Source organism: Dichotomopilus funicola (assembly GCF_033296635.1).
Source record: "Dichotomopilus funicola strain CBS 141.50 unplaced genomic scaffold C8A04scaffold_32, whole genome shotgun sequence".
NCBI lineage: Eukaryota > Fungi > Ascomycota > Sordariomycetes > Sordariales > Chaetomiaceae > Dichotomopilus > Dichotomopilus funicola.
In genome coordinates this window covers 72,026-84,489 of record NW_026944053.1, presented here as the reverse complement: position 1 = coordinate 84,489, position 12,464 = coordinate 72,026, and the positions used below count along the sequence as shown (strand labels likewise).

The following is a 12,464-nucleotide window of genomic DNA, read 5'->3' as shown; positions in this document are numbered from 1 at the left end:
TTTCGCGGATGCACAGCATGCAACCGGGGCTGTTCGAGGGGGTGTGAACGAGGTCGGTGGGTCGAGAAGTGCCGGGTCATTTTTGTTGTCGCTGTTCGTTGTCGCTATTCGTTATCGCTACGATGGAAGTACGGAGTATCGCCCGTTTCATCCAGCAAAGTGTCCCAGTACCACAGCCAAATGGCCGGGGGTGCCAACCATACGCAAATACCATTAAAAGCAAGACACGCTATTCCAAATCTATATCTATCCGCCAGTCCTCGTTCCCAGAATCTCCCTGTGTGCACCACAACCAATGTTTCCCATTCCAGCGCTGGTTGACCCTGCTTGTGCTGTGTGACCGTCCGTTGCGAAGTGTGTGGTCTGCGAATGGGACAGACAGACTCGGTGCATTTCAGAGATTGGCCGTATCGTTGCCTGTTCCCATTCGACCGACGCAGCCAGCAAGTCAGCTTCAACGCCCGCACCAACTGCGCCAAAACAAGCCCGCATCCCCCTCCCTTTCCACCTTGTTGTCAAGATCCCAAAAGTGCAGTAAAGTAAATCATTGGGAAGCACCATTACTCTTCGGCCCCTCGTGGTAGTGCGCCATCTCCAAGCCGGCACGCCGAAACCCGCACTTGACGTAGAACCCCTCGTTGGCCTCGCTGCAGTCGAGGATGGTCTTGTAGCACCCCGTCTGTGTGGCAATGTAGTCGAGCGCCTGGATCAGCCGCAGGCCCAGCTTCTTGCCCTGCTGGTCCTTGGCCACCGCGATGTCTTCGATGTGTCCGACTGAGCCGAGGTTGTGGATGCTGTTTGTGGAGTTCAATTAGCTGTTGTTCGATTCTCGAGAAAGTTGGAGATGGATGGATAATGGAAAAGGGCCACCTACAACTTGCGCTCCGCCAGCAGCGCGCCTGTCCCGACAACGCGCGGCGGCTTCGCCGTGGTGTCCTCGATGACAACAATAAAGTAGCTGCCGTCCTGTTTCGCGATCCAGTCGTAACGCTCGTCCCACTGCTCCTTGGTCACGTCGCCCACCGTCGTCAGCACCCGCAGGCAGTCGAGGAACCCGGCGCTGTAGTCCTCGCGACGGAGAGGGCGCAGCTTGTAGCCCTCAGGGAGCGCGGCCTGTACGTCCTTGGAGAGGTACTTGGCGGCGAAGAGTCCTTCTTCAGCCATGATGTGTTTGTGTGGTTGCGAGGTCGGTGTCGGTGTGGAAAGGGAATAGCGGTCGGCGGTGGACCTGGACGGTGGACGGGGGACGGGAGGCTCAGGCTCGGGACGAGGGATTGGATGTCGTGAAGAAGATATGGACGGTTCTTGGAGATGGCAGAGATCAGAACAGAGAGTCTGTATTTATTTCAATGCAGCTCAATGGAAGTAAGCCGTGTAGATCAGAATTGGGTGTCAATACGAGGCGTGGAGGGGCATTTGTTGGATTCCATCTTCCCTGCCAAGCCCCGATTGACACGCCAACCAGGGGCAGATCTGGGGGCAGGTGGCCCCCCTGTAAGGCTAAAAATGGGGGGGTGAAGACCATTTTGTTGGGCTGCAGTGCCGTTGTCGCAGCTTCATTCAACCAACAAACCCGACTGGATCTTTAGACGAACCGAATTCTCATAATTCCAGCGAATAATTCAGCATTTAACTATCTCACGTCAATTGGATCCAGGTTAGGTGGAATCGAGAAGAACACCTTCTTTTATTTATCTTTATTAATTTATTGCTTTTTTTATGTTTTATTTACTACATACATAGTAGTAGTAGCAGAACTACTCCGGCTTCTCGGTGACAATCTTCCCTTCCTTATCATAAAAGATCTCCTTGACCTTGACCGACCGCAGGTGGTTAACCCCCTTGCTGAGCTCACAGTCGTGGTGGAACAGCCACCAGCGGCCCTGGAACTCAACAATAGAGTGGTGCGTGGTCCAGCCCAGCACCGGCTCGAGGATGCGCCCGCCGTACGTGAAGGGCCCATACGGACTATCGCCCACGCCGTACGCCAGGTAATGCGTGTCGCCCGTCGAGTAGCTAAAGTAGTACTTCCCGTTGTACTTGTGCAGCCAAGCAGCCTCAAAGAACCGCCGGTCGTGGTCGTCCGCCAGGATCGGCTCGCCCGTCTCCGGCGCCAGGATCTTGATCTCCTGCACCTCGGCCGCGAACTGCCGCATGTCGTCCGTCAGCTTGGCCACGCGCGGGCCGAGCGCGTGCACGCCTGCGCCCGACGGCTCCTTGGGCCCTTGCCACTCCGCGTCAAACACGTCGTGGCCCTTTTGGTAGCACTGCAGCTGCCCGCCCCAGAGCCCGCCGAAGTAGACGTAGGCCTGGCCGTCGTCGTCGACAAACGTGGCCGGGTCGATGCTGTAGCTGCCCTTGATGGGCTCCGGGTCGGGCGTGAAGGGACCTTCGGGCCGGTCGCCCACGGCCACGCCGATGCGGAAGATGCCTTCCTTGTCGCGGGCCGGGAAGTACAGGTAGTATTTGCCGTTCTTGAAAGCGGCGTCGGGGGCCCACAGCTGCTTGGACACCCAGGGGATGTCCTCTGTCTTGAGCACGACGCCGTGGTCGGTCACGGGGGCCGCCGGGTCCAGCGAGTCGGTGCTGAAGACGTGGTAGTCGGCCATGTCGTACTGGTCGCCATTGTCGTTGAACTGGATGTCGGTCTCGCGGTCGTGCGACGGGTAGATGTAGACCTTGCCCTCGAACACGTGTGCCGACGGGTCGGCCGTGTAGAGGTGGGTGATGAGGGGGGCCATCTTGAGAAGGGGAATTTGGAGTCGCGGGGTCGTGATGCGGGGAGGGGTCTCAGGGTTGTAAGTTCTCCGAGATGTTGTAAAACCAGACGGGAGAAGCAAGAGAGCGTTTCCCACCGAGGCAGAAGAACGGGATGTTCAGGTTAAATAGGAGACCTCCTCCTGTGTAAAAACGAAAGCGAGGTCTCACATGAGAATACCTGGACGCCGCTAGATCCTCAAGACCGTCGTCGGCCGGGCGCGTGGCTGTCGGAAGCAGCATGGTCTGGTCCCCATATCCCTATTTATCCCCATTTACCCGCCTGCCCAGTATTCCGGGTGGACTTGGCGGGTCTGCGGGGCGCTGGCTTGTGTCGGTCGTCGGCCGCGAGCCGCGAGCCGTGAGCCGTCTGAGCCGCGATCTTCATCCAGATTTTGGAATGGAGGATTTAGACAACGGCGGGTCGAGGTCCATTGTGGCTGCGCTATTTAACGGAGAGCGGGTAGTCCAGATATTGATGTGAAGCGGGCCGTGAGAGAAACAGCCTGGCTCCACCGTGTGACGATGATGTTCTGCTTTGGCTGATACAATCTACCTTGGCTTTTAAAACATCTCACAAAGATCTCCAGATCCGGATTTACGTCTCTATTTGGGGACCTAGCGGATCAGCGCGAGTGTTTGGCATTGGAGCGCCAAATAATACACAATACAGCAGCTAAGGAGTAGTACATAACTGCACCTTGTGTAAACCGCATGGCGGTTCCACTTCCTCATACCTATCAAATCTCGTCCTACCCTCCCTGCTGTGTTTATGTATAATTTTCCTGGAAAAAAGGGGTATGGGGTCAGATAATGGGGACCGAGAGCAAGACGTCCGGGATGAAACTTGCAACTGTTACGTTCGCGTACGTATTACACATCCCTTCGTGATTTCGGGTATCAAAGTTAACAACTCAATATCTCCTAACAAGAGTTCCAAACAGAGAGTAGTAACTTCAAACGAGCAACTCCCCCTTCCCCCCCTCTCCCTCTTTTAAAAGTCTTGCACCCCCGTCTCCCCCTCCAACACCCTCTCCCCTGTCCCACAACCCCCTTTTCCACCCCTCCCCTCCTCCTCCCCTTCCTCATCGTCGCCAACCTCCCACGCAGCCTCCTCCTCCTCAAACCACGCCTCCTCCCTTGCCTGCCTCTCTAGCTCATCATACTCGTCGTCCCCGTCTACCTTGGCATAGTCATCAAAGTCGCCGTCCTCGCCGCGTATGAAGCGGTCGCGCAGGTAGGCTTCCCATTGCTCACGGCCTTCGGCGCGGGTGTGGGGGGGTGTGGTGAGGGTTGCTGTTAGGGTGCTGAAGGGGGTTGTTGTTGTCGTTGCTGTTGTGGTTGTGGTTGTTGTCCCTGGGGCTGCTGGTGATAATGGGGGGGTTTCTTCGTTGGTTGGGTTTGGGTTTGGTGTTATTCTTTGACCTGTGACGTTCCCATTACCACCAACGCCGTTAGAGTGGCTGCCAGCAGTACCACTCCCAGTCCCAGTCTCCGAGTCCAACTGCCCCCCATTCGCACCCACTGTGCCCTCTCGCAACTTGGCCAACCGCTCTTCGCCCCGGAGCAGCGACCCTTCGAGGACACGCGCATACCCCTTGGATCGGCCCTCGGCCTCGCGCTCTGCTGGTGTTTGGAAGCGCCGGATTAGGTGGTCATAGAGGAGGGGATCTGAGTGTGTTAGTCAACATTATCAAGTCGTCTCAAGATTCAACAGCTAAGATGAGCCCGTGATTTATTCTTCTCACTTTACATCGAGAAAAAGATAGGGCCGGAAACGCAGGAAATAACCCCCGGAAAAAGACATGAGTCGCGGATATATCTTACCTGCCAGCTCATGCTCACTCGACTGGAAGTATTCGGCGTGTCTGTCCAAATACGCCCGCCTGCGATTCTGCACTCGAATCCGCGCCAAGTGCCCGGGGGATTTCGGTGCTCGAGGTCGCGGTTGTGAAAATGAATTTGGTGTGGATGGGGGTGAGTCGAATTTGGGGACCATGATGGAATCAAATATGTGATGAGAAGCCGGTTGTGTTGTGGTTTTTGATGTATTGGAAACGAATTTACTGAAATGATGGATGAAAGTCGACGGTTGCGCCGACAACGCTGTGGTCGCTATGAACTTGGAGCTAAGGACCCACCTTTGCTCAGGGGCTTGCTGTCGTTAAGTTGGGAATGTTGTGCACCATCGACGGTGTATCCATGGAGGTGCACAAAACCGCCGTTCTATGCTATAGTTGTTAACTACAGTACATTACATTACCGTCTAAGTCTACAGGTATCCTTCTCACAACATCTCGACAACCAAATGGCCGCCTCGGACCCATGGTATCCTAGCATCAAAGGAATCTATCCCACCCAGGCCTTCCCATACATCTCCATCTCCCAAACGCCGTGCACCATGCATAAATCCATAAAATCAGCGCACTGGAAAACACTCAACCGGCCATGATACTGCGCCCACCATCGGCAGTCGTCCGGCCTCGAATCCGAACCTTCAACACCCCATGCGCCAACCGCCGAATCACCTTCGCCCCATCGGCCTGCCCTCCAGCCGCCTTCGTATGAACGCCCACAATAGCACTCGGCGCAAACACCAACGCCTCTCCAACCTTCAAATCCACAATCTTCGCGAACAGCTCCAACGCCGGGTCAACCTCCCCCAGCGTCAGCGACCCCACGCCATCTACCCCTTCTTCTTCCGCATCACCACCCCCACCCAGGGTCAACTTCCTCGCCTTCTCCAACATCCTCCCCCCCGCCGACACCCCCGCAAGATGTTTCTTCAACGCACTCAACCAATCCGGCGACGTAAACCGATGCACAGCCGTCACACTGCACAAATCCAGCAGTTTCGGACTAATAGTCGGTTCCTGCGTAGAAATGAGCACGCGCGCGCCGAGATGGCGCTGCAGCCGGATGGTCGCCAGCAGCGACTCCGTGAGGGTGGCGCACTCCTGGGACTCGGTCATGTATTTGTGGGCTTCGTCTAGGGCGATCACGCGCCCCACGGCGGTTGGGTCTTGTTCGAGGAAGAGGGAGAGGCAGATGTTGAAGAGAGAGCAGGCCATCTCGGGGGTCACGCAGGGGCAGGACAGGTCGACGATGGTGAGGTGGCCGTTGTGGGGGGCCCAGGAGGTGCCTTTTCTCCTAGTTGCTGCGGCTACTGCTACGGCGGCGGCGGCGGCGGATCGTTGGGCCTTTTTGGACTGTTGGGGGGGTTGGGGTTGTTGAGGCCGCGAAGGGTGCGGACCGTTGAACATGTTGTAGGATTTGGCCTGCGACTCAATCATGAAAGACTCAAGGGTTTCGAGACGCTGTTTTAGCGGGGCCAGCTGCATCTCCGTGAGGTTTTCCAGATGGAGGCGTTCCTTGAACTTGCCGTAGTTGAACGGCGTGTCCTGTTGCTGCTGCTCTACTCGCAGCTCGCGTAGGATGCGTTGAATTACATGGAGATACAGTGGGAGGTTGCCGTTTGAACTGACGGCCATCAGGTCTAGCATCCGCTTGGTGTTGAGGTCTGACTCGTTGAGCCGCAGCTCCTCGACCGTGATATTCGGGAACTGTTTGTAGAGGCGCTGGTGGGTGGGTCAGTACGGACAAGCAGTAACAATCTGGGAAACAGAAACTCACCCGCATGGTCCCGATGTTCGTCGGTGGGCACAGGACCCGCACCTTGATGTCGGGGTTAGACGACAGCCAAGCAGCCTCACAAGGGGAGCCGCCAGAGTCAGAAATGAACGTGTCGTAATGAAACACGATACCCGTCAGGGGCCGAGGCAACACGTTGGCCGAGCAGGGTGCCAGGGCGTTCTCGAGCAGACAAGAGAGCGTATGGCTCTTGCCCGAGCCCTGACTGCCGCATATGAAGAAGCTTGAGGGCGCAGCGATGTTCCAGAAAACCCGGGGGTCAAAAGAAGCATCGTCGCTAGCTGTCCCCGACATATCGCCAGCCAAGAGACCGTACTGGCTGAACGGCTGCTGCTTGTTGGCAGAAGCCAGCGAAGCGGCATACTTCCGGACCGACTCGGTGAAAAGGGGCGCCGTTTGGATCTCGTTGAGTTCGTCCAGCCCAGGGACTCGCCGGAGGAGTTTCAGGTGGGCATCGCGGACGGCAGCTTCGTCAGCACTGAGACCAGACTCCGCGCTCGCCTCTTCCTCGCTGCTGGCCGTCTCAGTAGTGCCATCATGGACACCCGGGGAACCCTGTTTGCTTCCGCGTTTGCTTCCGCGTTTGCTTCCGCCTGACAGCGGCGAGGTTGAGACGGAGGCTACATCGATTTTGACGCCGTTGACCTTGGGGGTCATGAGATTCGCCATGTTGGCGGTAAGACTCTCCATGGATGGAGATCGGGTGCCCGAGTCAGACGATCCGCTGAGACCCGTGTCGCTGGGGTATTGAGGGCTTGTGAAGTCAAGAGTAGGGATGCGAGCGGGGCCAAGCTTCGGCACAGTAAGCAAGTCCTTGGTGGTTGTGTGGTTGGAGCCTGCCACTGTCAAGGACAAGGAGGAGCTGCTGTTGCTGTTGTCGCTGCTGCTGCTGTTGCTGCCACTGCTGCTGTTACTATTCTTGTTGTTGCCGTTCTTGTTGTTCTTCTTGTTGTTGTTATTTGTGTTGTTGCTGTTGCTGTTGTTGTTCGTGTTGTTGACGTTCTTGTTGTTGGTGTTGTTCTTAGTGTTGGTGTTGCTGCTGCTGTTGTTGCTGCTACTACTGCTGTTTCCGTTGTTCTTGTTGCTGCCAAGAGGAGAGCCCTGCGTTAGAGAGGGTACGTTGGGGCCCTTGGAGATGAAGGTTCGGTTGGTATGCTTGAAGATGGCGCCTCGCTTGGGTCCATTATCACTGCTAGACTGAGAGTCCATGACCTCGGCTTTTGGGGCCATCTTGGGCCTTATAACCAAAGAGGTCGGCCCTTGTAAAATCTCCCGCTCAAACGCAACAAGGTGGCCTCAGTACCTGATGGTCAAACGAAAGAAGGGAATTGGTCCAATAAGGGACCAAGGAAAGAAGACAATGAAGGGGCGAAAGCGGCAACCCGCAAAAGAGAAAAGAGCAAACCGGCAACGCTCGGAAAAAAGTAAAGGTTCCAGAAGTGAGGCAAGTCGGGACTGAGAACTGACTTTCCAGTACCTCTGTAAGCAATGCGATCTATAGCGCTAAACGATGCGATGAGGCCGCCAAGAGGATAACGATCGGCTTTGGGGATATCGGTTGGTGGAGTTGTGGCCTGGTCGTGAATTCGATCGGAGGATCAGGGGTGCAAACGCGTGGGAAATTTTTGGGTTCACACAAACACAGGAATGTGCTCCCCAATTAGGACAAGCAGGACGAGATTCTAGATCTGTCAGCCGCATAACATCCACTTTCTGTTCTCGATTTCAAAATGCGGGTGTACACTTGCTTGCAAATTCTCAAATTCACGGAATGAGGCATTCTTCACAATAGTTATTTTAGCTTGCTTAGGTTCTTTTACCACTTTGGAATCCTTCTTAGCGAGCTGCATCTTGCCGGAGCAATCAACGTAGCAATCAAAGCTTGGTAAGGTAAACATGGTTTCCGTGAACTGAAATTGAGCTGTTTGATGACAGCCGGGCCCAGTTGGGCTGCTGTGTGAGGACCTGCCATTTATGTTCCGTTAAACATAGATCGTTGGGGGGAAAGACATATGACTTAAAATCTGAGTTAAAAACCTAACTACTCCGTACCTACTGCGAAGTCGTTATGTGCGATACATCACCCATTCTCATCTACATAGTGTAGTATCTTCATCTCAACACTTCATGCCCTTGCAAACAAACAGCCACTCAGCAGCGGCCCGGCCATGCACGGAAACAATCTCGGACAGAGTTCTCGCCCAAAGAATGCAGCAGTCCCGATTGGCAACCCCAGCCTCTGTTGCACGATCACCGGCTTCCGATTGGCACACGGGAGCATCTGCAACGGCTCGGCGGGGGTTCTGCTCGCCAAGAGGTGCCATCCCTACGACCTGGCCAGGCTTGCCTATCGCGCAACCCAAAAAGCTCTCGGCGACCTGAGCTGCTGAGGTCGAGCTCAGACATGGAGCGGAAAACCAAACGAACGCTCGCCTTTCCTTTGCTCTTTTGCCGCCAAAGATCAACACCACAAAATCAACCTGGATCGCATCCCTCCATCCATCCAGCTGCTTCCGCCATGCCACGGCCACTTTTCTGACTTTGAAGGCCCTCGATCGGCACCCAGAAACCACTTTTGCCGGGGACCTTGCTCCCTTTCCCCCCATCTGCCCCATCTGCCCATCCACCGCGCGCGCGCTTGAGGGAGCCGATCCTAAACGCGGCAAGCCAGCGCCCTGGATTCATCATCGAGCTTTGGGCTCCCCAGCATGGGTGACCTACGGTCGAAGTTAAGGGCCAAAATATCGCGACGGAACTCGGGCGTCCCGTCGCTCCCGTCTAGCGCAAATGGCAACAACAGCAGCCTCAGCGGGAAGAGCATTGAGCCCAGCTCGCCCGTGAGCGGTCATCGCTTCAAATTTGGCGGCGGAACGGCATCGCCAACATCGCCCGGGAGTTTCGATGGGAGCCCCCTCTCTCGGGAAACCACGGGGCTTTCGGACAGGAAATTGACGGTGGATGCAAAACAGAACCATGGGCAACCCAAACTCGGACAAGACAGTAATGCGGGCCAGCGGGCTCTGATAAATGGCAATGTTGTGGATGTTGTCCGGGTGGGCACTGGCAGTGTCACTAGCACCGGCGCTGGCGCACAGAGCGTTGTGGTCCAGGCCCTGGACCCCAAGAGTCCCACTAACAACAACAATCCTGGTCCCTCGCAACTTGGCAACAACGATGGCCAGGGCAGTGTCAGTGGTCGCCACAGTTTGACAGCGAACACTCAGCTTTCGCCCATTGATACCGTTCAAAGTCACACTCACCCACAACAGCCGGTCAAACCCAGCGATCCAAAACCACAGCAGCAGCAGCAGCAGTCACCACTGACGTCGTCGCCGCTGTTGACATCGTCGCCTGTATTAGCGGCAGCGACAACGACAGCGACAGCGACCGCAACCGCACCCACACCCACAGACGAAATCCGATCTCGAATCTCCATCGACGCCGTTCGCCGACTCCGATTGACCGACGACCCACTGCCCACGAGTCTGTCCCGGTCTGGGTCTTCCACTTCCCGACCGCCCGCAACCACTGTTGTCTCCAGTCGCCCATCCTCCTCCACCTACCAAGACGTGGGAGTGGACCCGACAATTGGAGGTCCTGCACCACCAAGCAGCCATCAATTGCGTTCATCCAGCTCCGCGAGCTACCGTCCGTCCGGACCCCCCCGACGGCAGAGTCTGCTGCCCCATCGACAGACGACCCTGATCCGCACGCTGCTGGACGCTGGCCAGCCCGATGACCTCGACCACAGTGACTCGGATCACTTGCTGCCCATCAGCGCAACAATGGCCACGCGCAAGCTCTGGGTCAAGCGCCCAGGTGGCTCCGCGACCTTGGTCACCATCAACGAGGAGGACCTCGTCGACGACGTCCGCGAATTGATCCTGCGGAAATACGCCAACACCCTCGGCCGCCAGTATGATGCCCCCGATCTTACACTACGCATTTTACCCCGTGAGGGCCAGCGACAGGAGCGGGTGCTCGGGCCCGAAGAGCCCATGGCCCGCACCTTGGACGCATATTTTCCCGGCGGCCAAGTCGTCGACGAAGCACTGCTCATCGACGTCCCGCACCGTCGCCACACGCCGCGTGCGTCGCCCAGGAACGGCCCGCCCCACGCACAACACCTCACCTCTGTTGGCTACGACGACATTCGCCCGCTCGAAGCCAGCACCGACTACTTTGGGCCCGGCGCGGTTGCCCACATCCCCGTTGCGGCGCTGGCGAATGCCGCAAACGGTACCACACACGCCATTTCCGTTCTCAACACCGGCCAAGTGCCCCAGATCCCCTCGCCGGGCGCAACGACACGGCAACGACAGTACCGAGAACGATCCGATCGCCCACGAATCGGAAGACAACACACTTCATCCCCCACGATTCTCAACGTCGTTGGCGCGGGGGGCCATACGGCTACCATTGCAGTCGCCGCAAATCATGGTATGGCTCACGCGGCTTCGATCCCACGTTCGCGGACTCATTCAAATGCTTCTTCAGAACAGACCAACCCGGGCCAAGGCGTACCACCGGCCCCTCCTCCCCTTCCCACGCCTCCGAGCCAGGACCCGGCCGCCGTCGTGCCCATCATCCCCCGGACCGCTACCCCACCACCAGTGAGGCCAGCATCGCCTCGTGCGCCCATCGCAGCTAGACCAAAGAAAAAGAAGACGGTGGAAGCACCCGCGCTGCCGGCCGGCATGCTCAACGGCGGCGTGCCGCCCATCAATGTTCTGATCGTCGAAGATAACATCATCAACCTGCGACTCTTGGAGGCCTTTGTCAAGCGGCTCAAGGTACGCTGGCAAACCGCTATGAACGGTCGCGAGGCCGTCAACAAATGGCGAACCGGCGGTTTCCATCTGGTGCTCATGGATATCCAACTCCCCGTCATGAGCGGCCTGGAGGCTACGCGTGAAATTCGCCGTCTCGAGCGTACCAACTCCATCGGTGCGTTCTCCACCACTACCAACGGTAACGTCTCGGTCAACGGTGGTGGCAGCGATACCACCGGAGACGGCGAGCCGGACGAGACGAAAGGGGAAGAGCTGCCTGAGGAGGACAAGCTCCAAAACAGGGATATGTTCAAGAGCCCGGTGATTATTGTTGCGTTGACGGCGAGCTCGTTGCAAAGTGATCGTCACGAGGCGTTGGCGGCCGGGTGCAATGACTTCTTAACAAAGGTATGCTTACATACATGCCGCTCTCCCCCTTAATTCTTCGTTCTACTAACACATACCCACCCAGCCTGTCACCTATGTGTGGCTTGAACGCAAGGTCATGGAATGGGGCTGCATGCAGGCCCTGATCGACTATGACGGGTGGCGGAAGTGGAAATCCTTCACTTCACCGCCGCCGAAACTCGAAAACGAGGACCCGGCTGCGAAAAAGACCAGGGCCAAGAGGATTAAGACCGCTCCCAACAGCTCCTCGTCTGACGGCCAATGAGTGTCGTACCTTTGACCAATCATCTACCTTTTGAGAGGGCCACAAAAGCAGTGTTGCTGGTTCATTTGCCTGGTTGTCAACTCGTTGAACTTACTATGTATGGGAATCTTTGGGGGCGAGAGATATGGCACAGGGATATGACACAGGGGATATGGCGCAGGGGATATAATGCGCAAATAATTTGACAAGAACAAGGTATGGTCACGACGTACATATGGGCTTGTGACTGCGGTGTATCAGTGTATCAGTGATGAAGTAGCCGAACGAAACGAGGCAGCTGTGATGGGTAGACCGGGAGATGAAATGCGGCCTGGAACAAGCCTGATTGTCTATTATTGTCTAATTGAGCTCTGGTAGTTTGAAATGTAAACAACAAACCTCTGGGTATCATTTTGACTCCCGTTCTAGGGTGTGTTCCTCGTGTTTGTCTCTATGGGCACCTATAAGCTGTGCCGAGGACCCCGCAGAGCTCTCCTGTGGAGCAACCTTCCATAGCGAACTTAAACCCTAACCCTGAAGGCATCCTCATTGCCGATTGGCCGAAAGAATTCAATGTTCCACCCAAGAAAATTCCAATCGCAGCCCCAAGCTTGAACGTCCGTCGTCCTCCA

At 56.4% G+C, this 12,464-nt stretch overlaps 5 protein-coding genes across 5 annotated transcripts; 1 reads left to right on the top strand and 4 right to left on the bottom strand.

Moving 5' to 3' along the window:
- Positions 1 to 544: 544 nt before the first annotated feature.
- On the bottom strand, positions 545 to 1,164 carry C8A04DRAFT_37336 (acyl-CoA N-acyltransferase; the record flags this gene model as incomplete). Its single annotated transcript, XM_062783840.1, has 2 exons — positions 545 to 794; positions 875 to 1,164. 2 exons carry the CDS (start codon positions 1,162 to 1,164, stop codon positions 545 to 547), a joined length of 540 nt encoding a protein of 179 aa, XP_062636907.1.
- A 593-nt stretch (positions 1,165 to 1,757) lies between these two features.
- C8A04DRAFT_12294 (glycosyl hydrolase) lies at positions 1,758 to 2,741 on the bottom strand (the record flags this gene model as incomplete). The annotated part of the gene is made up of 1 exon (XM_062777292.1): positions 1,758 to 2,741. One exon carries the CDS (start codon positions 2,739 to 2,741, stop codon positions 1,758 to 1,760), a length of 984 nt encoding a protein of 327 aa, XP_062636906.1.
- Positions 2,742 to 3,751: 1,010 nt separating this feature from the next.
- On the bottom strand, positions 3,752 to 4,756 carry C8A04DRAFT_37334 (coiled-coil domain-containing protein 97; the record flags this gene model as incomplete). The annotated part of the gene is made up of 3 exons (XM_062783839.1): positions 3,752 to 4,119; positions 4,201 to 4,428; positions 4,585 to 4,756. The coding sequence occupies 3 exons, from the start codon at positions 4,754 to 4,756 to the stop codon at positions 3,752 to 3,754; spliced, it is 768 nt and encodes a 255-aa protein (XP_062636905.1).
- A 439-nt stretch (positions 4,757 to 5,195) lies between these two features.
- C8A04DRAFT_12227 (uncharacterized protein) lies at positions 5,196 to 7,065 on the bottom strand (the record flags this gene model as incomplete). The annotated part of the gene is made up of 3 exons (XM_062777261.1): positions 5,196 to 5,904; positions 5,968 to 6,335; positions 6,391 to 7,065. 3 exons carry the CDS (start codon positions 7,063 to 7,065, stop codon positions 5,196 to 5,198), a joined length of 1,752 nt encoding a protein of 583 aa, XP_062636904.1.
- Positions 7,066 to 9,116: 2,051 nt separating this feature from the next.
- On the top strand, positions 9,117 to 11,853 carry C8A04DRAFT_12279 (uncharacterized protein; the record flags this gene model as incomplete). The annotated part of the gene is made up of 3 exons (XM_062777285.1): positions 9,117 to 9,657; positions 9,769 to 11,588; positions 11,653 to 11,853. 3 exons carry the CDS (start codon positions 9,117 to 9,119, stop codon positions 11,851 to 11,853), a joined length of 2,562 nt encoding a protein of 853 aa, XP_062636903.1.
- Between the last annotated feature and the right edge of the window lie 611 nt (positions 11,854 to 12,464).